General features: G+C 31.6%; 1 protein-coding gene across 2 annotated transcripts in view; it reads right to left on the bottom strand.

The window, feature by feature from the left end:
* Positions 1-27,273, bottom strand: part of asun (integrator complex subunit 13 asun) — a 68,729-nt gene that overhangs the window by 24,214 nt on the left and 17,242 nt on the right. For both annotated transcript variants that reach the window (XM_035356758.2, XM_035356757.2), the window contains exons 4-12: positions 24,172-24,252; positions 17,978-18,068; positions 15,431-15,559; positions 15,258-15,342; positions 13,638-13,739; positions 11,524-11,613; positions 8,621-8,799; positions 2,540-2,621; positions 2,360-2,436 (exon numbers count right to left, since the gene is read on the bottom strand). In XM_035356758.2, coding sequence (XP_035212649.2) covers positions 2,360-2,436; positions 2,540-2,621; positions 8,621-8,799; positions 11,524-11,613; positions 13,638-13,739; positions 15,258-15,342; positions 15,431-15,559; positions 17,978-18,068; positions 24,172-24,252 — 916 coding nt within the window. The remainder of the gene's footprint in view (positions 1-2,359; positions 2,437-2,539; positions 2,622-8,620; positions 8,800-11,523; positions 11,614-13,637; positions 13,740-15,257; positions 15,343-15,430; positions 15,560-17,977; positions 18,069-24,171; positions 24,253-27,273) is intronic.

Raw genomic sequence — 27,273 nt, 5'->3', positions numbered from 1 at the left:
GTATAAAATTCTTCATGAAACTGTTACCGTAAATTTGAGGCAGTGACAGTTTCATAAATTTTTTTACCCATTCATTTTACTTACCCACAAATTTTGCCTCCCTGTATAATAAAATCACTGTCTTCAAAAGGAAAAGAAAAATCCACTTCTATGATAAGTTTTTAGGTACAAACTGTAATTTCTAATACACCAGGTCTGCAGATTTTATATAATTTTTTAATCTATTGAGATTTCTTAGAACACCCTATAAATATGAAATTTACATGTGTCCCATAAACCTGAACACTTTTAAATTACATTCAAAAGAAGTTAATATGTTTCTCCTGAATACAATTTAAGATAAACATATTAGCACAATGAACAAAAAGAATTAAAAAAAAATTACTCTTATAAATAGATTCTTATTTTTCTCACTCTCTTACAGGAATAATCTTAAATGATGTTATTTAGCTCATTGCTATGCATGCTTATAAAGCAAGCTACTGTTTTCATTACGAGCGAAGAATTCTATATGATTTAAAGCTTCCAAGCTTTGTTCTTTCAAAGGAGTAATTAAAATATATGAAAGAAAACATCAGTTCATTATACGAGGGTTGGAACTTTAATAGTGGCAATACAGCTGAAAAAACGCTACGCAACAAAACCAAAGAAAATCGCGTATACCATACGTGAACTACAAACCTACCTTTCCTCTCAGCAAAAAGACTCGTCCTGCCTATGTCACGCGCATGCGGAGTGACGCGAAGAACGAATCCTTGTATTAGCTCGCGGTCTAAAGTAAGTGTTGTCAGGATGTTTTCAAAACAAGAACAACGATGTTGGATAAAAATTGAATGTGCCAGAGGTCGTACAGCACGACAGTGTCATCAAGGGCTTCAAGAGGCTCGCAGGGAATCTGCATTGCCTTACAGAACCGTAGCAAGATGGGTGAAAGCATTCAATGAAGGATGCCAAAACGTGGCAGACATGCTGCGGCCAGGTCGTCCGAGTGTCAGCGATGCAGACGTGCAAGCTGTTGCCGCACTAATGGACAGTGATCACCGCCAATTTTGATTCGTCAGCTGGCCAGATGAACAGGATTAGCGCATACGACTGTGCTGCACATTCTGAAGGAATGCCTGTCCATGAGAAAAATTGCTTCACGATGGGTTCCACATCAATTGACGGAAATGCAGAAATGGCTACGATACGATGCTGCCCGAACCCACCTGGAGCACTATGAGCGCGAAGAAGATTCTTTTTTACGCCGTATCATTACGCTGGATGAGACTTGGGCGCGATCGTACCAGCCAGAACTGAAACGCCAATCAAACGAATGGCGTCATCACGGGTCACCACGACGTTCGAAATTTCGTCAGAACCCCAGCAATGTGAAAGTTATGGTGATTCTCGTGTACGACTGTGATGGTGTCATCCTAACGCATACCGTTTTCTCACAGCAGACCGTCACTGCGCAGTATTACTGCTCATTTTTGGAGCACAATCTCCGACCAGCTTTGAGAAAAAAAACTTCGACACTTTCTGCAGAACGCTCCTCTCATTTTGCATGACAATGCTCGGCCGCATGCAGCACAAGCTGTGACTGATTTGTTCAAGCGATGGGGCTGGGAAGTGCTTTACCATCCACCATACTCCCCAGATCTAAGCCCTTGTGAGTATGACCTAATTCCTAAGATGAAGGAACCACTTCGTGGCACTTCCTCCCAAACTGTTCCTGTGATTCTTGTGGCAGTAGACCGGTCCATTGAAACTATCAACAAAACAGGCGCTGCTACAGGTATTCTGCGACTTCTACATCGCTGGAAACGGGTTGTACACAATGCTGGCGACTATATTGAAGGACTGTAAAACGTGGTGACATGAATCACTTTTGTATTCCTTGTAAATAAATAGTTGCCACTATTAAAGTTCCAACCCTCGTACATTTAGTGTCCCAACAGCTAGTTTTGAAAAATAAAATCATATACCCATCCTCCAAAAATCCTCAAAAAGAAAGAAAGTGCGAAGACAAATCCCACTCATTGGAAAATAAAGAGATTATACTGAAAATATACTTGAAATACAATACTTGACTATTTAAATTTTCTATTACATCTACAATAAATTTTGAGGGCAGAAAATGATAGATAGTTATTACTTCATCTTCATAGTACCTAAAAACTATCAAAAATGCTCATTACACAAATAAAACGCTGCAATAACAACGATAAATTGAACAAACAGAGACTTCACAAATACGGATTAAAAAATACAGACCCAAGATATTTACAAAACATATTACTTCACAAGAAAAAGTATTTTAGGATGAAAAATAATCAAACTTCTTAATTTCAAGATAAAAAAGATGAGATATACTCACAGATGTCATATTAAATATAGTTGTATGACTGATAACCATAGGCCAATACAGTGTCAATCTGGCTAACATTTTCTTTGCTGCAATGGTATATTCAAATACAAACTGTTAAAATATTGTTCTATACAGAGAAAAATAATATACCCAAATCATGAACTATATTAATATACATTAAAGCTTTACCTTTTTCAATCGGGAATTCAACAACATCCTTTTTAGGAGGATGTGGAACTAATCGATTCTGCTTCATAAATTCCCCAAAATCCTACAGTACAAAAAATTTATTTTAAAATGCAACTAATAAAAAGTAATTCAATACTAATGTAAATGCAGTACATTAAAGCTTAACAAAAAAAAAAAAAAAAAAAAAAAAAAAAAATTACTGAAAATCGTCTAACTTGGAAGAATTATAAACAATCAAGCTTCAAAATTCTCAACATATGGCATGCTAGCAATGACTATAAAAACTACACAGCAAAATCATGTTCATACAAACATTTATAGACAGGAATTATGCATTATACTTCAAAAGCTAGTGTTATGAACATTGTACACATATTGATGAATTTAGTGCAATGATATGTGGAATTGTTGTATTTTTCTAAATAATGTAACAAAAAAATTCTAGAGACAAGCAATTCTGAGATATCGCCAAACTGGCAGTGGTTTTGTCGACTAACTTTTGTCACCAAATTCGGCAAGAAATCGCCAAAAGTCGCCAAGCTTGGCTACATTCTGGTCCAGTTCCTTTATTACAGTAATAGGTACTGTAAATGAATAAATCTTGTTGATCATTATATTAGCTACAATTGTAATTCAACCCTCATACTGAATTCAAGTAATTTCGAGAAGCAGAAAGTACAGTCAAAAGTCGTTAATCCGGACTCGTCGGCACTTCGGCGATTCCGGATTATCGATTTTTTCGGATTATAGATCATCAGTTTAAATCTGGTAAGATGGCATGCAGAAATTATAAAGTTCAAAATATGAAACTGTAATTTATGAAATAAAGAACAATTATGATCTAAACGGTATCAAAATTTACAAAAAAAAAAAAAAAAAAAAAAGCTTAACATTTGTTTGTTTACTTTACTTTCTTCGCTATCGGAAGTGAATTATAATGATGAGGAATTTGATTTAAATCATATCAAAGATGGAGTACATCGAGATGAAATACTACATTTAGTAAGGAATTATAAGCCAAATAAAATAAAAACATCTGCCCTGAAGATAACGATAGTGCTGACAGATCAACTTCCAATTCATTGCGCCCGCCGCAGAGCAGCGTGAAATTGATGAACAGATTTTGGAATGGTTAGATAAACAAAGGATATGCCTTTATCCCTTTTATGGAGCAATTCCACTTTTTGTTTAATGGACTTCGAAACATACTTTCACTTTGTAGGTCCTTTACATATTAGTAAATATATATCGGAAATTCTATTTTACATATACAAAAGTTCAAGCTTACTTTTATAAAATTGCTCTAACAGTCTGCAAAAAATAATAAGCTGGATCCAATTCGAAGATTAAGGCACAACGCAATCTGCAACATTAACTGAAATAGATAATTTTAGCTTAGCTTATACCGTCCGTTACACATTAAACGTGCATGCGTAAACGTATTTTGGGCATGCACACATGCATATTCGCAGCCGTAAAGGTCTTATGCGCGACGCATGCGCAGAAAGTTTGTAGCTTTGAGGTCCGGATTATGGGTGTCCGAATTAACAATTTTTGACTGTATTACGAATATCTCGGAAAGCTATGATAGGCAGGAGAAAGTGCTGCTCTTAGTTATAGTTAGTTGGAGAAAGTGATATCTCTGGGTGGCTTTCTCTTTAGCTGCGCTTTGCAATCTTCATAGTAGTTTGAAGTGTAACTACTGATTATACTCTATCATATTGTGAAGAGTTGTACGACTATCTTTGTGGAAAGTTCTAGATGTCTGAAGTGTTTTAGTTGACTAAATAAATCTTATCAACCTATTATCGAAGGTGTGGTCATTCAATCTATTACGAACCTGTATGCATGTAACACTAGTAAAAGTATTTCACTTAATTTTTCTACGGTTATTAAAAAAAAGTTTTAAAAAGTAAACAAATATCTTGCAGATTTTAACATACAGATCAGGTAACTATGCATATTCACTTCATTTAATTAGATAAAAAAGAAATTCGACAACAGAAATTTCTGACTTTTTAATTTTAATTCTTTTTGAATGATCTTTGCAAATTTCATTCCCTCCCCCCGGAAAAAAAAAAAAAAAAGGTAACGTGTATTTCTAGAAATTTTAACTTCCACATAGTTTTTCACGGACAAACTACACCACAGACTAAAAATATAAGTTTTAAAAAAATGCATTACGACCGACATTTTGATAAAATTTGACATTATTATGTAGGTTTCTCTGAAATTTTTATGATATGTACAGATGATAAGTGCCAGGAAAAATTAATGGTTAAATTTGAAAATATGAACTACTTTAGCCTAACAGATTATTTTTTATTGACCAACTGCAAGTAGTTTAGGGAAGATTACTTTTTATTGACCAACTGCAAGTAGTTTAGGGAAGATTACTTTTTATTGACCAACTGCAAGTAGTTTAGGGAAGAATAAGTTTTAGGCAAAAGGAAAAACAGAGTTGACGTGAGAACGTTATCTTGCTATGATTTTTAAGTGGGATTAAATCAAGAAGAATGTGTTCAACATTCAACATCTACAATTAGCATTTGAAAATTAAAGTCCATCTCGTGCTACTGAATGCAGATGGTTTACAGAACTTCACAGAGATTGCAAAAGTAATCTATGCCATTTTCTTCAGAAGTATAAGACTGGTCAAAGCTATCAAGTTGGAAGGACAGAAGACATTCACAGCTAACTGTTTCGCCACCAAGTGTTTTCCAGAAATTCTTCAAAAAGTGAATGTTAAAGGACTCATGCTCCACCATCATGACAATGCTTCTCATTCAACAAGACTGACAGTTGAGTTTCTTGAACAAAAACTCATCAAAGTGAAAGAACATCCATCCTATTCACCTGATCTAGCTATGTGTGACTTTTGGCTATATTTCAATCTGAAAGAATTTTTGTGGACGCAGTTTTCATTCGGAAGATAAGACTATAAATGCATTTTTTTCATCGATTCCACGAAATGAACAGCTTGAGACATTTAATCTTTAGTAAATTCACCTACATATGTGTACTGATGCTGGAGGAGACTACTTTGAACACTCCTAAAATTTTGCAAGTATAACTTATGTAAGTAAAAACCTATGTGTATCTCAAAAATTTCAGAGTGACCCTCGTAATATTTATTGAAAACATTTATCTACTAGCATACATAATAAATATTCTGTAAGCTCAACTGCTTGCTTGGCAAGGTTATTAATGTTCTCAACAATGTTGTTAATCACTTGCTGTTTTAATATTACCTACTTTTGATTATGTACATATTGAAGCTCTTGGAATTACTTGGTGGGATGACCAATTTATCATTTATTTTCCTACATATCCTATACCTATTTTTATCAGATTTGTTCTTGAAAGCCAAATGATCTCTTACTGTAAAATTTATTGCTTAGTACTGAATTCTGGTTTTTCTCATTATCAAGATTCTTCAAGAATCATCTAGAAGTTAAATCAGGATTCATCTGTAAAGAGTGTTTGATTCCTCTGATCTTGGTTCCAACTTAGATGCTCAAGGACACAATTCAGCCATGCTCTGACATGCAGCAGAAACAAAGGAACACAGATAATAAATGTCGAGAATAACCTCAGTGACTTTCATGGACTTCAAAACCAGCATGTTACACTTCAACCCCAGTCAGGGAAAATGTTTTGATTCTACGAGACACTAAGGGAGGTGAAGGACGCGCTTCTAAAAAGCGGCGGATGGAAATTATATGTAAACTATAAAAATGAAATCATGTAAATAGTAATTTTTGTAACCTGTTATTAATGTGATATTTTAATTACAGCCAATTCAACTTAGAGCAGATTTATTTTATTAGCTGGCAAATTGGAATATACTAACTGTAATGAAAAATTGGTTGCAGTATTTGAAACATGTGCATTTATATAGTATGATGGATTGATAACTATACTAACTGTAATGAAAAATTAGTTGCTGCATTTGAAACATGTGCATTTATATGGTATAATTGCTTGGTATATAATATGTACTGAATAATTTTTGGTATTTCATGTTTGTTACAATTGGGAATTGGTTCCTGTTTTTCTGTAGATGTTTTTAATTATTTGAAGAAATTGGGCACTATTATAGCCATTTTACAAGAATGATTAGCTATATTTGAATATGTGTTCTTATATTGTAGAAATACCTGCCAATTTGTATAGATTGAAATTGTTTATTTGTGCTATTTATAATTGTATAATAGAAATTTATTACTTTAACGGTAATGAAAAAAATTAGTTGCAGTTTTTTTCCCCTTTAAACATGTACATTTGTAGTACATTTGATTGGTAAATATTCTAACTGTAATAAAAAATTAGTTGCCGCATTTGAAACATGTGTATTTTTATGGTATGATGATTGGTAAATAATATGTGCTGAATAATTATGTATTTTATGCCTATTTTAATTGGGTATTAGTTCCTGTTTTCCATTACACGTTTTATTTTAGAATATGCGCTTTATATAGCTGGAATACCAGTCAATTTGTATTGACTGGAACTGTTTAACAAATCTGTAGTTTTGTACAATTTAGAATTGTATTGAAAAATTTAAGAATTAGTTTCCTTCTTTTTTTTATCATCTGGGAGCTAAGTCATTATTTACAAAACATTTGCTTCTGTGGATAATAGTAAAATAGTGTACATATTACAATGAACTTCCCAACAGCAATTTCATGATTGCTTTGTGGATAATCGCGACACAGTGTGCAAATTGCTATGGGCACACATAATGAGATGTGCAAACTGTTAAGGACATGAAGTTATCATGTACCGAAGTGGACAAGGAGTATTTACTTGAACAATGAACAACTACAAAAGTGTACTTTGAATTTATCAAAAGTTAACTTAGAATTCAGTTTATATGAACATAGAATAGCCTACACAACATCATATACTTTGGGCTATGGAACTATCAACTGCCTGAACTGATGTGACTGTGGATAACTGCAAAAATAATACGGACACACATCATTAGGTGTGTAACTGATAAGAACATGAAGTTATGACGTATTGAAGAAGACATAGGTTTAAAAACTGGTTAATATATAAGTTCCACTATCCACAACTTAGATCCTATCCATGACAACGTAATTATTAATTAATCGTATGTTTATTTTTCATACGGATTATTATGTAACAATTATTGTATAGATGACATTGTCAATTTAGCATTGTAATATTACTATCATTGATTCAGTGAACGCCGCTGGCGGTGGATGGTAGATTCTTTTCCATTGCATGGACATATAGCTCTGATTGGTGTAGAACCTTAGGTCGGAGGTCCATGCAACTGCGTTTCAGTCAGTGTCTACTAAAGTTTATGACCTCTTCATTTCAGTACCTTATTTTACTTCAAATTCAACAATGAGAACTGGCATACTGGGCAGAAAAGGTAGGTCTAATTTATGATATTTATATTCAATTGAGAAAAAGGACATATCTTTGTATGAAAAATAAAAATTAAGCAATTAGTTTTTTAATAATAAGACTTCTTGTAATTAAAATACATTTATTAAGAGTACACAAGGCAGTTTTCAAAATATGGGCTTTTCAGTACAAGCAAAGAAGTTTATAGACAGCTTCATGCTATACAGGTTTATGGTGTCTTGCATTTTGGGACAAAAAGACAGCTGCCACTAAAGTAATACTATGACACACAGATTCATGTTCTGTTTCATTATGATTCAACAACTGGTTTATGACATTACCATGAATGCTGAACTCTTCTGTAACTTAAAATTACTTGTATCAGCTTGCAATATTCCTACAACTTTTCAAAGCATTCCTACTTTGACCATTATTATTATTATTATGATTTCTAACTGGCCTATATTTTTTAAAACACTCTCAGATTGCAATCTGAACTACACAAGCAGTCTTACTTTCAACAATTTTGTTTAGATTTAAAATATTACAATTTTTGTATTTTTTTTTTTTTTTTTTTGTATTTTGAAAACCAATCTTAAATATTGTACTAAACATGTAAAATTTAGGAGTTATGCCAGATTCCACACATAAAAAATATAGAAAAAAAAAAAAAAAAAAAAAAAAAAAGACAAAGCTCACATTTATTCTATAATCTGTCACACGACCACCACAACCTTCACTAATCGATGGTGGATCTTCCAAAATTGATCTTCCTGTTCCTAATGTGTGAATAAAAATCTCTCCTCCATGGCTTGCAAGCATATGAGATAAAACCTTGGATCCCGATTTTCGTGGCATTTCTAACATCACTGCTCGCCCTAGAAAATTAACAAAACTCTTTTTAAAATATTAGTCAACAATAATCAGGCTAAAATTTTACATATTATCAATTAAAAACATTAAAAATCTTATACATAAAATTAAAATACACATTTTAAGAGAAGCAAGAGATTTTTAAATATATTAGTTCGAAGCAACAAACAAAGAATATACCAAACGATAAAGAAAAACACGCACTTTAGAAATAAGGCAAGTGTAGAAATCAATAATCGATGCAAATCATATGTGGTATTTCATTAATGTACCTGTTAAGTGAAGAACTGTAGGAACCAGTAATCAGTATGTAATTGCAGAAATCAGCAATCAATGCAAATTATATGCGGCACTTAATTATCCTATCAACTGTGAACCTGTTCCCAAGTAACATGATTTAGCGCCAATTATGAATAAGTATCACAACACACTCATAACATCTGCAATTTTGTTTCATATAACCTCAAGTGATTCTTGACTATTTACCTTTTATTTTTATGAACAAGGATATAAATTAACTGCTATTGCTGTATCTTTTTTTTTGGGGGGGGATAAAGGCCTTGAAATTTCATTTATCATGATTGAATACAAATTCCTTTGCAGCTAGTTGACAGAATTAAAATTAGAGAAAAAGAACAGCTGCATATGGCACAGCCAAACAACAATAATTACCTGTAGAAAGTTTGCACTCATAGTATTCTAAATACAGATTCTGGTAAAATTTCAGGTACTGATAAAACTGCATACATCAACAAAAGCCTTTTAATTTGCAGAAAAACAAAGCACATTGAATGCTTCAACAGCAGTGGCTGTTTGGTGGACTGTGCATGCAAACTAATGAATATATTATTGTAAGAGCTGCAGATAGAATTGTAGTGCAGAATTTCACAGGAACGATAGGTGCAACTTTGGCAAGATCTCTGCCACTCTCAATGATGAAAGGATAACCTTATATCTTTTGATTATAACGTTAAACTTCATCACAAATAGTAAAAACCCTATTCATCCTAATATGGTACGAAAGTGAACAGATGCATACTTCTACTAAACTATTTTAGTAGAAGTACTTAATTGTATATGCGAGGTCCCATTAATACAAGACATTTACAGCTGCGTTTAAAATATGTATAATGAAATTTTACGAAAACATCTAAAAATGGAAAACTGTGCATGTAATGCGGCACGGTTGAACATTTAGCATTCAAAATTATTTGAATTTTTTTTAAATGAACTTACATGTAATTTGAATGGTAGTAACATATGTTTTACATCATTTTTCTATTAAAAATTGCTCCAATGCTTTCAAAGATCCTGGGAAAGGAAAACAGAATCTCACTCTATTTTCCAGCACAGACCATAATGGTTAAATGATATTCATGACCTAATGATAGTCAGGCCAAGGAAAATACGTAACTTCAACTTCATGTTCTTTAGATCATGACTGAGCAACTTGACTTCAGTGATCGGAAGCATTATCATCTTGAAAGATACAAATACCTGTACGAAATAGTGCTTTTTGCACTGGAAAGAATATGGTGTCTTAAAATGGTTATCTTTTTACCGTAATATTCTTTCCAATAAGGTGATAACTGAAATTGCTGCAAACCATGATATGACTGGCCAGAGTGTAACTAAACCACCAACATAATTTTAAAATAGGATACAGACAATCTAGACTGTATTTGTCTGTTTGTTTTCTGTACATAAACCCATCCTGAAATGAGAGACAGCATAGCAGCACATCAGAGGAACAGCTCTTGCTCCATTCGTTAGCATTCGATGATTTATATTTCTACCATCAGAATCCACTTTGAATTTTTTTATTAAACAAGAATTTTAAGACAGCAGTTCTGTTATAAATATTCCACTTTTGAAGTCTCTTTCTTACTTCAAGTATTAAAACAGGGTTCTGCAGATGCATATTAAACTAAGTAAACAGTTTTGTGTCAGTAGTTTCTTTTTTAAGGAAAGAAATCTCTTTAACATCTTTCTGGCTCTATAAATAAGTTTTATTTTCCTAACACAAAATGTTTTACCATAAATATTATACATTTCCATAACTTTAAACATACTACCCCGGAATATCCTCAGTAACTTTGTGACAAACATGACAAATTCACCAACAAACCAGACCAACCTACTATCAAGCTGACCACCCTGGAACAGTCAAGTCTCTCATTTTCCTTTGACACACACAAAATTTTATAATCCACAATTGTATAATTTTGTGTAAACCTGAGAATGTATGTAAAGTAAGCATGTCCTGTTAAAAAAAAAAAAAAAAAAAAAAAAAAAAAAAAGTTGGTTACTTTTACAGTTTACCATATAATCAATAAAAACAAAATTATTACGCATAGCGTTCCCACGATTAACAACCCCTGTATCTTTGTCTATAATAATCTAGAGATTTTCTTGAAATCAATGATTTTACATAACTTTACACTATTTATTAACATAATAATTAAAATAAATGGAAAAATTTATTATAAATACCATTTAGAGCTCAAATTTAAAAGCTTTTTAATAAAATTTTACAAAAAATTATATTAATGCATAACTATCTATAACTTATATTTAATATAAGCACAAAAAATGAGTGAATATTAATATTTTTTTAATTCATTAAAATTTAGAAACTACTATATCAGTAAGTATTTCATAACTTTCAAATGCAAATTTATTTCATTATATTTCAATACATGACATGAAAACTAGGAAAAAAATGTTACCATTCAATAAAAAGTTTGTTAAACATGATGATGGCCTGTTATTCACATCCACAGGTGTGATCCGAAAAGCACAAGTACAATACTGCAATTCTGTAAAACAAAATGATTTGAGCTACATATGTACATAATAATATACTATATATAAAACAGAGAGATAATAATTAAATCAATACTGTGGCAAACTGACTAACAGGAAGAATATAAATTGAAACAAAAACCAGAGAACATATTAAAATAAAATATCACTGAAAATTCTTTGGTCTTCTTCAAGGAGCAGCCAAAATAATTTCAACAGAGCCACGTTTCTGAATTATACCTGGTACTGATTTAATTAATATCTCTCGATTATTTAATTAATTTTGCAGCATAAGGTATGATTTTTAATAATTAATATTATGAATTTCGGAATTTCTAAACACTTATAATATATATATATATATAAGTATATCTCTCTCTCTCTGTCACAAAAAAATATATGCACTTGGAAGAATTCGAGCCTCAATCATGAAACTTGGCAGGTAAGAGATATGGAAAACTAGTCTGGTAAGAGATATGCAAATGATTTAAATTTTGACGCCAATGACAGAAGTGTGCAATGTGCATACGAGATGCATAGCTGGGAGAGTTTAAAAGCATGATTGCTCATGCTGTGGGGCTATTCAAACTAATCTGCTGACTTGGATGGAAGGTATTGTGACTAGAGATTCCTCCGAGATGTAACCAAGGACAGTATAAACAGTTGTTTGTTCATGACGTAGGGTTATTTAAACTAATCTGCTGACTTGGATGGAAGGTGTTGTGACTAGAGATGCCTCCGAGATGTAACCAACGGCAGTACAAGCAGTTGTTGCCATATAGTAGGCCTCAGAGAAGCAGGTTTGTCGAACAGGCATATCGGCTGCCGCCACAGTCATAGCAATACGGTAGCTGCTTGGTGTTGACAACAATGGATTACAGAAGGGATAGTCTACCCTTGCGGAGGGTCAAGGCATCCCAGGAACACAAATTAGCGTGAGGTTCACACAATCATAACAGCAGCCAATTCCACACCAACAACGTTACTAGCATCGATTCAATACCATTTACCATCTTCCAGTCATCCGGTAGTACCAAGGGAAACTATTCGGAGATGACTGGCCGATTCCTGGTATATATTGCCAACATCCATTAAGACCTCTACCACTGACCCCACATCATCGGCAGCGTCGAGTGGATTTTTGCTGAACTAGGGCAAGCTGGAAGGTGACTGACTGTTACTGGTGTGTCGCTCGTATGTGATCTTTAGCAATGAATTTTGATTCAGTCTCAGTGATGATGACCAACACACACGCATGTGGAGGCACCCAGGCCAGCGGTCCAATCCGGCATTTGTTGTCAAGCGGCATACATAAGATGTGACAGTGCAGGGAGTGATTTGTTGGGACACACAATTACCTCTAGTGATACTTCAAGATACTATGATGGCTCGCAGTTAAGCATATGATGTTTTAATGAAGGTCGTACTGTCTATATCAGGTCACCCAGGTGCCTTTTATCAGCAAGACAATGTTCACCCATATACTGCACGACTCTCCCAACAATATCTTCAAAGATATGACGTACTTCTGTGCCTGCCAGATCATCAGACCTGTCACCAAGAGCACATTTGGAACATGCTTGGAAGGCAGCAGCAGCTGTGTAAGAATACTGCTGAATTAACTGCCCAATTGCAAAGATTATGGCAAGATCTTCCACAGGGTATCATAGGTGACCAACTTGATTCAATGCTACACGGTGTTTCGGCTTGTATAGCTGCCGAAACCTAGTATTGAGGTGGCTATACTATTTACTGATTTGTAACTTTTTCACGCCATAAATTCTTAATAAAATGATCTTTTGTCCTGAATTTGTAATCATTTGTTTATCTCTTCAAACACGTTAACTTTCATTATATGTTTCCTTCTGGGTCTATATGTTTTTTTGTGACAGAGTATATATGTGTGTGAGTACATATGTACATATATAAAATTGTTAAGTACTTTTACATACACACACATATATATGTAAAAGTATTTAAATAGTACTAATTGCATACTAAAAATATTCTTTAAATTGCATGTAGAACACTAACTTACCAACAGAGCTGGATCTCGGAGTACACCACTTTAACGTTACAGTTTCATATAGTTGACCTTCTTTGACAGCTGTAATATGAACACCTTCAGCATTTACAACTCCTAAATATGTATTGAAAAAAATTAAAAATATCAATAAAATTTCTGATAAAAAAACTTGAAAATTTTTAAAGAATTTATAATTTTTAAAATTTAATTCTTTTTTAAGCAAATGTACAGACAGTACAATTACAATAATCCACCAATTGTGAATGCATTTGCAACATCATATGATATTTGCAAATCATAGACATAAATTTTAATTTAAAAAACAAACATTAATTTTATACTGTTTCAATTACAATAAAAGTTTGATAAGCATATCTGACTATCAGTAACTTAAAATGTCTTTGTAGGGATATTTGTAATGTTTTTAAAGCTAGCATTTGTACAGCTAGTTTTAAAAACAAAAAATGATACTTCCAAAAATGTAAGGAATATACTAAATTATTCTCTTTTATTACAACACACACTTTTATTTTAATTTTTAATTATTCTATTAGAAAGAAAACACAGTTTTGTTTATATATATGGGGGAGGGGCACACAAAGCAGGAATTCTGTTACTGCTAGCTTTCAATGACAGTAGGATAGAAACTATGATAAAAAGCAAAAATTAATACTGAAAATTTAAAAACACAGGCAAAATTACAATTTTGTGACATTGATTTAGATGAAGAGTCTCGAGCATTTCAAGAGATAATTTTACATGAATCTTTCATTATTATCAATGCATATTACTTAATTATTGTCTGCAGAAAAGGAAAATCTTTGTTTTGCCCATTACTGCGATTTTATATTGTTAATCCTATACCAAAGGCAAATGCAACTGCAATCATGTGTTCAATGCCAAACATGGACAAACAAACGGGACTATCTTTTCAGATAAATCTCAACTCAGACTGCAACATTAAGCATCTACAAGGCTGGCAGCACCATAGTAACAAATACCATGACCCAATCATTATCCCAATCTGTCACCCAGATATATGGTTTGGGGTGATATTGAATTTCATTTTTGGACATGCCTAATATGCATGAAAAGCATGCTCAACAACCCCCATTAAATCTTTGAAATTTGGGAGCTTGTTGTCTTTCTGGCCAAGTTTCAAGAGGATAATGCCTGGCCATAAATGACACACAACATTCAATAATCCTCCACTGCCAACGAGGTTGTACTGTTATGTTGGTTCACTCATTCTGTCCTGATTATCAACTAATTATCAACTGGATATGTCATCTACTGAACATATCTAGCTGACAATTGGCAAATGAGTAGTCCAACATACACTACTTACCCAAATGAAGTTAGGCATCATATGGAAACAAGTATGGATTGATATAACCCCCCCAAAAGCTTTCAGTGTAGGTATTGTCATACGTGACTGCTACATAAAATCTTGATTTTTTTGTGTTTTGCAAGTTGAATGGAGAAGCAATTTTAATTAATTCCCTCTTGTAACTCTGTATTTCTCTTATAAGTCCATTAAATATGATTTTAATAGCACATGTTCTCCATGGTGTTACATTTTGAACAGTCAGTAGAGCATGATAAGTCCTCCCCCAAGTCATAATACCATACCTGTTTTGAAAACTTCAGCATGTGCTGCAGCAGGATGGAGCAATTCCACATCATAATTTGCAGATGAACTTGCATTTTGTTCTTCCTAATAATATTTTAAAAAACATGTTCTAGAATATAGATATCTACAAACACATAACAGAGACAAAAGCAGATAATCAATTAAGAATTACTTTCATTGGTATGCCAGTAACTGTTGTAGAAGCCAAATTGTAATGCTGTTGAACTAAAATGCCCAACTTTGCAGCTAAATGTCGGCCTGACTTGACATTGTGGATTTCTGTGCTTAAGATGGGAGAAACCTGAAAAAGATTTTTATTTGAAAGAATATACATACTAAAACATTTGTAGTGATTGCAATTTTATGATTCTTAAATTTGAGTATATGAATGGCAGAGAATTTCACCTTTGAAATTCATAAGATTCCTAGCAAAATTATGTAAACTGATAACCAGAATGTGTCGCATAACAGAAGTCAAGTTACTAATATTTCAAAAGTATTTATTTAAATTTTATATTTTGTGCAGAATTTGACAGATTTAGCTGACAGAAAATTTTCTGAAAATTATTTTACATAAATATTATTTTCATCTCTAATTATGAAGAGAAAATGTTTAATATTATATTTTCATGAAATATTCAATATTTTTGCTTCCATTGCTTCTTTAACACATCATATTTTGCATGTATTCCACAAAGAGCTTGATTAAACCTCTCTTAGAATTTCTCTTTGTAAAGAACTGAAATATAGTAGTTTCATATAAATTTTCAGTTCAACATAGAAAAACCTTTTTTACGGTTTCCATAGTTAAAGTTTAGCGGATTTAAATAATCAGGTGGTAGAAAGTAGAAAAACTATAATAACTTTAATCAAAATAATGAAATTTTCCTTAAATTCAATAAAATTTGCAGATACATTGTTTATTCCTGAAAATCAGCATAGGTTAAATCAACTAACATAATTATAGCAGTTTTTTAAAAATATTGTTTATTATTGCGGATTGTTAGAAATTTATTAATTTTTATGTTGGGATTCACTTTCCCTCACAATAATAATGTATACCTAACAATTTTTATTTGTAGCCTTTCATTTGCACTTTTTAAACCCCTATTAGGGTCCTTTACACAAAAGCCAAAGAAGGCTTAGAGTATCTGCTGTGCAATATTGATATCTACAATTCGAAAAGTATGTGTATTCTGACTAAACAATTCTCTCTTGCATATCTGTTGAAGCATATGAATCCTCCATCTGTTTTTATAAAAATTTCTTTACAGCCCTTCACTTTTAACAAAAACCTTAATTATTATCTTTTTTTTTTTTTTTTTTTAAATCACTTTTACAGGGAGTGAAAATAGATAATACAGTTCAGTTTTGTTTTATGTAATAGATTTCCCTACAAATAATGCAAATTAAAGCTACATACCAAACAGCTAAAAAATCAAAATTAGTATTTACCCACTACTACTTACAAACTAGCTAACTACATATCTTTGGCAAACTATAAAAAAACATATTAATACAGTAATTGACTCTTAACGTGATCTTGTTTCTCCACGGCTATTTTGGTAATATTAACTGAAAGATAACTTTAAATGATGAGATACAATATCCTTCAAAATACCAATGTAATATAACTAGAAATATATAAGCATGTACTTTTATAGCATTTTAATTAATAAAATATAAAAGTTTATACATGAACTGCTCATGATGTCTTTTAGTGCAAAAGTTCATTTCTGGAAATTATTTGATCGATGCTATATCATACCCCTAACATTCAGAAGGTAACCCTCATGGAAACAGAACATGATAGTGTAAAATTTAAAATCAGGCAAAAAAGCAACTTTAGTCTGGTACTGATGATTTTGGAGAATTTTTTTTTTCCCCAGGATTTAAAAAAAAAAAAAAAAAAAAAAAAAAAAAAAAAACTGTAGAAACTTTCCTTATTCCTCAAAAAGAGGGATCTGTGTCTGATAGCTCTCAAAACATATAGAGTGATTCAAAATCTACATCAAACTACAAGTGCTTTTTGGCTTAATTTTAAATGGTTGACTGAAACCCTTTAAGCTCTTACTTAGCAATTTTTATAATTTTGATTTCATTTGGTGACCTTCCTTCAGTTTAAAAATTTTATTCTATAATATTTTAAACAGATTAACTTAAGCGGCTGATCACAATAAGAAATATATTTTTCATATTTTCATATGCAAATGGTGAGACTTTGATAATTTCATAATATCTGAATAGTACCATTAATTGTGAATACATTAAGTTGCATCTACTGTAAATAAGCAAAACAAAACAAAAAAACAAAAAAAGGGCATATCATTTCACAAAGCAATAAAACAATAACTCTACTACCCATTAAAACCCTTTCCAGAAAAATAAGAAAAGTTTGTTGCTACCTATCAAAAATGTGTTTTTTAAAAGGCAGTTACAGTACATTGAAAATTATATCTTTTTGCTCTAAATAAATAGCTACCTAATCATACAATATGTTTAATTTTGTTTATTTATAGCGACATCTATTTTACTGACACATAAACTGTGATATAAAATATGAACACAGGATTTCACCACTTTAAGAATATATAGGTATTCATTTTAAGATGTTAAATAAATACAAAAAGGCCAAATAAATTTTTAATGCGAAAAATGCAAAATACCTTTTTTTAAAAAAAATGATGATGATAATAAAGTCCTTACTCCTTCAGCTTACCATTTTTTTAGGTTGATGAGCAATACAACTTTCTTTGTTAACAGGATATACATGCATCATTACTAGTTCACAATGCTGAATAGTCATTAAACTGGAAATAATAAGCATAACAATAAAATGAATTTCTGAAGTTAACCATAAGCAATGAAATATTATTGGAATTGAATATTACAGGAATTGAACAGAACATCTCCATTCAATCAGCATATTAAAATGACATTAATTAAAATTATTATATCTCATGGCATTTTTCGAATCCCCACTCCTATAAAAAGTCTCAACTCATTATGATTTTTGTGAATTGGCAAAAAACATTTACTATTTTTATGATTCACAAGTAATGCTTTTTTCATAAACAGTAACAGAAAGAAGTATTTTATAAGAACCAAGAAATTTTATGAGGGAAAATATCAGCAGTTTCTGATTATATGCATTACAAACAGAAAGACACCACCAACCTATTGTCAACTTTCACAATTCTAATTGCAGACTCTCGTTAACAGAAAAGCACCAACTTACATTTTCGCTGTTACATACAGTTCTACATAAAAAATGAAATACTCTAAAACAGTCTGTGAATGATTGCTTCTGATGGAAACACTATTTTACTACACCATAACTGCATCATAATTGCATAACAGAACAGTACCATAACTGCATTGAAAGGATATTTTTCTCTCAAGAGTTTATGTAACAGAAACTCTGCTAAATATATTGGGTTTTAACAAAAATTTCCTATGACCACAAATATCGTCTGCACAAATAGTTCATGTTGGTGTGTTTAATTATATTTTGTAAAACAATTTTTGGCATTTGAAAGAAATAGAATTGCTTTAGAACACTGTGTTGTGAAATTTGAAAAAAAAAAAAAAAAAAAAAAAAAAAAAAAAAAAAATGTTGTTATCATTAACTACAAGGTGTCTGAAATGAACCTATCATGCTACCAGATTAGAATATAATTTACTTCCAGTTTTGTTGCAAAAGGTCAGCTACAGAATGTTACCAAATCATGTGTACAGAGACACAGTATCATATGACAAAGTGAAGGTTTGGTACCGAAAGTTAAAAAACAAGGACTATGACATTCAAGAAGCACAGCATTCTGATTGGCCTACTGATGTGATGAGGAATACCTGCGAGAACTTGTGAAAGAAGATCAGCATGCAGCCACTCGTTAAGTTGCTGAGGAGTTAGACCTTAAAACCATGTCCATCAGTCACGCTATGCATCGCATAAACTTAATGTACAAGTTCAATCACTGGGTGCTGCACGAGCTGACTCAAGCAGATAAGCACAGACATGTTTGGGCCTCAACTAATCTTCTCAGATATCAATGCAAGAACAAAATTCTGGACTGGATTGTCACTTGTGATGAAAAGTGGATTTATTTCAACAACACATAACAAAAAGAGGGTTGGTCTGCACCGGTGAGCCCGTCAGCAGCATCACAAAGTGCAATTTCACTAAGAAAAAGATCATGCTTTATATCTGGTGTGATTTTTTATAAAGAGTATCTGTAGAAAGATAAATACCCTTGACAGCAAGGTTTGCAGCGAGATGCTAGTCCATGTTAAGACTGCTATCGTGGAAAAATGTCGAACTGAATTCTGGTACAAAAAGATAAAAGATAGACCACATTCCATCAAGATAATGCAAGACCACATGTGTCTGCATTGACTGGGTGGACTCTGTATGGACTCAAATGAGATCTTTTGCCACACCCACCATATAGCCCCGACATCGCTCCTTTGAACTTCTACCTTTTTCACACCTGCAGCTATATCTTGCTGGTGCTATCATCCATTCTACACAAACGACCAAACTGAGGTTGATCTGTTTTTAGACTCGCAACCACTCGCAAGTTTCTGGGCCAAAGGCTTTGAAAAACTACCAAAATATTGGCAGAAAATCAAAGATTTGGGTGGTGATCATTACCAACACTAAAGGTACTACTTTCACATGGGTTTTTCTTTTCCTAACTTTATTAAGAAAGTTTTTTGGCGGAAAACTATCATTACAACCAGATATATCCAAATGCTGCTTTGTGGTACTTCATCGCTTCTTGTTATGCCATTTCATACAATCACATAGATTTTCAATATTTTCAGTGAGCATATTTGAGCTGAATCAACAAAATTATTTTGTAATATTTGTGATTTATAGTTTGATGAGCATATACAGCTTCATGGAAAAAGTTGTATCAAATATTCTTTCCAAGAATCTATAAATATTATTAAACTTTTAGTTATACTGAGTATAATTATCTTCATGAAATTTTTTGAAATTCTAGAAAACAGTTTACTAAACCTCACTGCAGATATTTTGTTGCATTTTACTAATGAATGTCTGAATCATAATATTCTAGAAAATATTTTTATTGATTGATTAACTGAAATCACTTTTACTATTTTTTATTTGTGAAATAAACTTTAATATATTAAAATAATTAATGATAGCTGAAGATAGATTTAAATTTTTTAACACTTTTGCCGACATATCTCATCTTTTAAGATTATTTGCCATGCACTAGGGAAGAGACAACTCATCCTCTATACAATGTTTTGGAAATGTTTGGTATGTGCATATATATATATATATACACAAATACATCCATACGTATTTGTATACATACATTCCTGAATCCAGTCTTGATAACAGAACAATACCAATGTTTTTCTATATTGTAGCAGGTCCAGTGACCTTATTAATTAACTCTGCAGCACATCACAGTCCATATTATTATGTTTTCACAAAATTTCTACAAGATGGCACAATCTGTTTGGTTTGATTATGGCAAACCACTTGAGAGCTATCTGCATAAGGGAAGGGATACCTTTGTGAAGAACTTGAAACTGGCTCATGTACACATTACATATGGGGGAAATAGCAAAAACGCCCATGCAGCCCACTCACCAGGATTTAAACTCTAGACTGAACTATCAGTGCTCAGTGACTTTACTGCTCAGCCACTGGTGGTTCAAGATGGCGCTAATACGTTTTTAGAGCTTTGGTGCAGTCTTCATATCCGAACAACTTTTTACATTGAGTTTTATATACATTTTACATTTTTGGAGAAAAAATGAGTAAATGAAAGCTTTAGTTGACTAGGCAATAAAATATCTCAATTTATCTGAAAAAGCGTGCCTCAGGCTTGTTGACAGAATGGGATGTATTTTAGAAAGTAGTAAAAGTGAATTTGATGATTTTCAAATAGCTTCAACATCATATGTATGGCATAAAGTTTGTGGGAATGACACAACTAATGATTATATTTTTGGGGGTAGCACTAGCATAATGCATGCGAAATGTCTCACAGCCTCTCGGTCTCCTTGCAGTCAACATAATTTTTCATTTATTTGTCACATGCAAACCATTGCATCAGAAACCAAAAGGTACATGGAGCAATGTATTCATGGATTAACAGCAGAAACAATTCGTACATCATTGGAAACCAAATGAGGTTGTAGAAATCAAGAAATTTTTAGGACTTACCAAGAAATCTAATCTTAAAAAATGCTGGTCAATTGATTCAGTATTAGCAACACAATGGCAAGAGACTGATTCGAGCTATTACCAAAGTTTTGGCCCTTTAGCAATAAGGAAGAAGCTTGGCAGTCAAACAAGAAATATATCCCCAAAGAAGATGTGATAACAGTTGCATACAGGAAGCATCATATGTATTGGAAGGCCAACATTCCTTGGGCACAATACCAATTAAACCTCTGTCAACACAGTAGTGTTGACACGTGTTTAATTGATGGTTGCTTGGAATTGTCACCAAATTCAATGAGAAACAAGGCATCTGTGCATAACATGTACATGACAACCTGCATTATGTGAAATGCCTTGTTCCAAAAATTGAAGTTAAAAAAATTCTAAACTTAAGCAAGATTTATGATTTTTTATGTTTAAATCATTATACGGATTATTATTTATCATTGTTGTAGGAAGAGATAGCCATCTAAGAGTATAAAGTAAAATAATAATAATAAAAGGTTTTAAAGGAATCTGCATTTGTTGTAACTTTAGCACTAGAGAGGAACTCTTAGTGCAAGAGTTAGAACGGAGATGTGCCATTGCCACAATGAAATGTGTCAAACTAAATTAATACAAATTTTACGCATACTTTATGTTACAAATGGTCATTTGAAGAAATTATTCTAATATTAAAGGGGAAAAAATACATAGTTTTTAGGGTATATAGCTATAAAGCAGACATGCTACTGCATTTAACGTCATAACTGGCAAACTTAATTACCCCAATCTGAAATGTGCAAATTTCAAATATAATGAAAAGTTGCTTTACTTAAAATTAGGCAGCAACCCTATTTTGGCAAACATTTTAAATAAAACTTTATCAATCTAAAACTTATGCCAAAATAGGTTTGTTTCTTTTCCTAATTCTAAATTTTATATTAGCATTTTTTTATTTTTTACTTGAAGAACATACTGTTTCATAACTTCAATTCAGATTCATTAAAAATTAAAAATAATTAAAATACATTTATTAATAAGAGCTTTAGGAGGAGAGAACTCGCTCTTTTCACTTAATACCGTGATAACAAAAAAGTATTATATTTGTTGACATTATGTTTATATGTACATATACTTATACAGAGTACATATACAGAGTTGAGATTATTTACCAGACTACTTATTTTCCATAAGCTTCTCATATGTACCACAGGCATTTACTTAATCTGTATTGCAATTTATCTTCTTTGTGAAAATATTTAACTTTTTTTCATACTTTTCATTGAAATTATAATAAAAGCATGCACAAAATACATTAAATTACAGAAGAAAATACAATACAAAGTCTAAAATCCAGATATCCAACATCTGCACTGATTTAACATCCAGAATTCCAGGCAAAGTTTAGAATTGCACAATATAATACTCAAGAAAAAGTGTGTCATTTAAGGTGATTTTTTTCCCCCAACCTTCTGAATTTTTGCATATCCCTTTCAAACACTTGCTGGCTAAGGACTCACACTGTGGATAATGACAATATATCAAGTTACGTTAGCCATGAACATACTTCCTTGTAGTGGGATCTGGCTCATACCATTTTCTTTTGTAGGCATAACAGGCAGGGAAGGAAGAAAGAACTAGATTCCAAGAAATTTAAGGGTAGTTCACATAGTAAATTTATTCTTTCTTTTAACTTTCTGAGTTAAAGCAGTTTATTACTTTGTTCCATTCCATAATTATTAGTCTTATCAAAAAGTAGAGTTTTAGTAAATAAAAATATTCCCATTTCATTCCTTTCTCAAAATTTTACTTATGTCAATTAGCCAATGGATATCAGAATTTTGCAAGCAACGAAATGCAGAAATAAAATATCTTTTTAAAAACTAATAAACTTATATTTTTAAAAACTAATAATAATAACTTTTTAAAAACTAATCTTTTAAAAAACTAAATCTTTTTAAACTAACTTAATTAATATAATTTAATAATAACTTTTTAAAAACTAACTTTTAAAAACTAATATTAACTAATCTAATAAAAACTTAAAAACTAATTTAAACTTTAATGAATATAAGACCATTCAAGAATTCTAGAAATATTTTAATATAAAATCTGATGTGTGGGACATTGCAAGATCATCAAGGCATGTGTTTGCAGATATTTTTTAAATACTTGGCATAATATGTAGACAACTATCATATTTCATGATGATGATGAAAGTCACAAATCTGAAGGTTTTAGGATATAACAAAGGGGAAAAAAAAACTTTTTCAATTAATGAGATAAGTAAGAAGAAATGCAAAATGAAGATGACATAACTGAAATCTTACATTGCACTGACAATACCTTAATCATCAATCAATAGAATGACAGATATCTGTAGTATGGTACAGAAAATATTGCAATTATAGCTTTGAATCGCATTTTAATTTCATATAGTGGTTATTCAGAAAAATTTTTTCTTTATTTAAAGTACCTTTTCTTAAAAAACTAAAATATATTTCGAATTTTGCAATTTCTGTATGCCATTTCACTAGGTTTAAACTAAAGATATAAAATCCAGAATTGAGAATTGCCAAAGTTTAGGATATTTTGGATCTTGGACTTTGTATTATATTCAATTTAGATTTCTATAAACACAGTAAAGGAATGCTCTCTTCTGTTAACTATTCATTTCCTAAGACATATCTAGAAATATATGATTGAAAAGATTATAGCACCTGTCAGAACTAGATGCCAATTTATTCTGCTCTATTAAGGTTTCTTCAAAACATTCTAGTAGCGAATTTACTTCCAGATCACTAAATCAAAATAGAATGCAAACATTATTAAAACATAAATATTTCAAAAGAATCATAAAGCTATTAGAATTCTGAATTTGTGGATAATTTTTTAATATTCCATTAAGGAAATATTACTTCTATCCAAAATATTCAATACTAACCCTTTAGTTATACAAAAGTTAGTTTATTAGTTAAAACACAATGACATGCCAAACAAATACTAATTCAGAAGTCAAACAATAAAAAATGTTTATGTTTTTAACATAAACGTTTTTAACATCTACATAACATAACATAAACATAAACAAACATTTTATGTTATGTAGTTTATGTTTAAAGTGTACACTATAAAATACCCAAATGAGCTCAGCTCATCTTAATGATGCTTCAAAGTGGACTTTTGCCTAACCTGCATAGGTGAGTTGATCTTGCTTCTGGGAAATATCTAATGTTGTATAAATGACTCCTTGTAAAAACTAACTGAAGAGATGGCATTACAGGCACTGTACAATCTTTGACATAATTGAAAATAATTTTACTTTTCATCTAAGGTTTTCTTATTCTACATTTTAGTAGCAATTAATAGTTATTACAATGTTGATATAAAAATGAAACCATTTTTTACTAAGTAATGAACTCAATTCAAATTTATAAACTTTAACACTAATATAGACTTAAAATTTAAAAAAGTAAGCAAGGAAAGGAGATCTTAGCAACATGAAGTAATGTTGCAAAATTGCATGAAATTAGTTCGACAGCCTTAAATTAGTTTAATTGTATAAGTGTTGAACATTCAAAAAAACAATGTTATGTTAATAAATATAGCATGTTGCTTGCTTTGGTTGTAATTTTCTACAGAGTCATTAAAAATTAGTGCTATTTATACAAGCAGTACACGGGAAAAAAAGCAGAATTTTAAATTATAGCTGCAACGGGATACCGTATATGAAAGAATAATGATGACTGAAAATTACGGTAATCCTCAAAAGATATTGTTATAAATCTGCATTTCCTATACATTAAGGAGATTAAAATGACACCATAATTTTTGTTTTTAAAGCTTAAGAAACAGTAGAAGGTCAAGATATATCAAGGAAGTATTCCCTGCTTCACACACCTTTTGCGTTATTGACTTTTATCATATTTAAATGCCATCAATTAAGCTATGTCTGAGGATGGCAGTCCTATACTTGCTCCAGCACTATCCTGGTGTTAAAGACTATATGGTGTCATCCTGAGCATTTGGTGAGAAGTAGTGGCATCCACATGATCATTATTATTGCTGCCTGATTTCCTAAGGATAAGAACAAATGTTTCCTAATACAGTTTCAGATCTGACACTTGTGTTTATATTCAGGATCATCCAGAAAATTATTTTCCTTTTCTTTTCCTGGGCCAAGAAGCTAAGGATTCTTTTTATATTTTCACTTATGTTACAAGATGAACTACACTCTGCTACATATACATACAGTAATACAGATTTATAATCAAACATATGGTCAAACATAATTTAATGAAATCTTTGTAGCTTTTATCTCACAACTGAATTTCAACATGCACTCCCATTTTATACAGCACACCTTAAAATCATATCCATTTGCATGGCATGCCTGCTGATAGAACAGTGTTTTGAACAACATGATGGAAATTGTTTTGAGGTTTACTATGAGACAAATGGAGGGCATAATTCAACCTACTAGGATTAGAGGAATAAATTAATCAACCAGCTCAGGGAATTTCATATTTTTAATCATCTGTAATATCACAATAACTTATTACAGCAATTTTTATATTATAATTGATAACATAAGTTACTGCGCAAATCTGATTTCAAGCTAACTTGGAATACAAATATACATTTTAGAATACAGAATATGCCATTTCTCATAATTACATCAATAGATTTTTATATAGAGAAAAATTTTATTTTAAAATGCACTATGGCTGCTTTTGTTATTATAAAGTCAATGAACTGAGAAAGATTGGATAAAATTTAATTTTTTCTTCAGTAAAGCAACAGTCTCAATTAATTAATTTTGATTTATTTACCCTTATGGGTACTTGGTTCAGTAAGTACAACACTAAACAGCACTTCTATTTTTTAAATTATTAAAAAGTAATTTTTATTTTTGAAAATTATACATGAAGCAGAGCACTATTAGCTAAAATAAAAGTTTTAAAAATTAGTTAAAAAAAGAACCTAATTACTTGTACTTAACTATTATAGTTTTAAATCATTGCTATACAAATTACTTTTTGGTTCTTTTAAAACATTACAACAACATTTTAACGGTTATATTTTTAGTGAGATGTAAAAATAGTAGAAAAGAATAAAAAGGATTTCCTACATCTAAAAATGCTGAATGGTATTTTCTGATTAACTGCAACCCTACCAAACAGCCGGGGAAAAAAAGTACTCTTCTGTTATTAAGACCAGATGTAGAAATGCATACATGTACAGATGCATGTGTTCATGTATGCATGTACATAAATATGTATATGTGTATATGTTACGGTGAAACACTGAAATCTGGAGAATGTCGACTTTCACTGGTGAATGTCAACATTCACGTAGTCACTTGGTGTATGTCCGAAATATTTTCCAAATACTCTTATTTCTGACTTACACCGGTGAATGTCGACATTCACCATGTACTAATGGTGAATATTGAACATATAAGAATATTATATTTCCTTCTCAGTAATTCACTCACGAAAAAACGCACTTGAGACTCAGAATAAGAACTTAAAACACACAGTACATTCAAAACAAGAAAGGAAAATAATAGAAGTTATAAACTTACCAAATTATTATTATAAAATAAATTGTGATTCAAATCTTATTTATTGCAACAACTTAAACTATTATGACACTTTGAATTGCACAAGAGGCCTTTGCTTTTACAACTGCATTTATTTGTGGAACACTTCCTTTTGAAATGGCAGAGTGTACATATACTCCTCTCTTTTCGACCTACACCAGAGCATATCTGTGATTGTCGACATACACCGGTGAGGGTCCGAATGTATAAGAATGTA

This window comes from Stegodyphus dumicola, chromosome 3 (assembly GCF_044657685.1).
Source record: "Stegodyphus dumicola isolate Sdum_Otavi_A_Nest chromosome 3, ASM4465768v1".
NCBI classification, from domain to species: domain Eukaryota; kingdom Metazoa; phylum Arthropoda; class Arachnida; order Araneae; family Eresidae; genus Stegodyphus; species Stegodyphus dumicola.
Note: the sequence above shows the minus strand (reverse complement) of the source record. Positions and strands in the feature narration are given on the sequence as shown.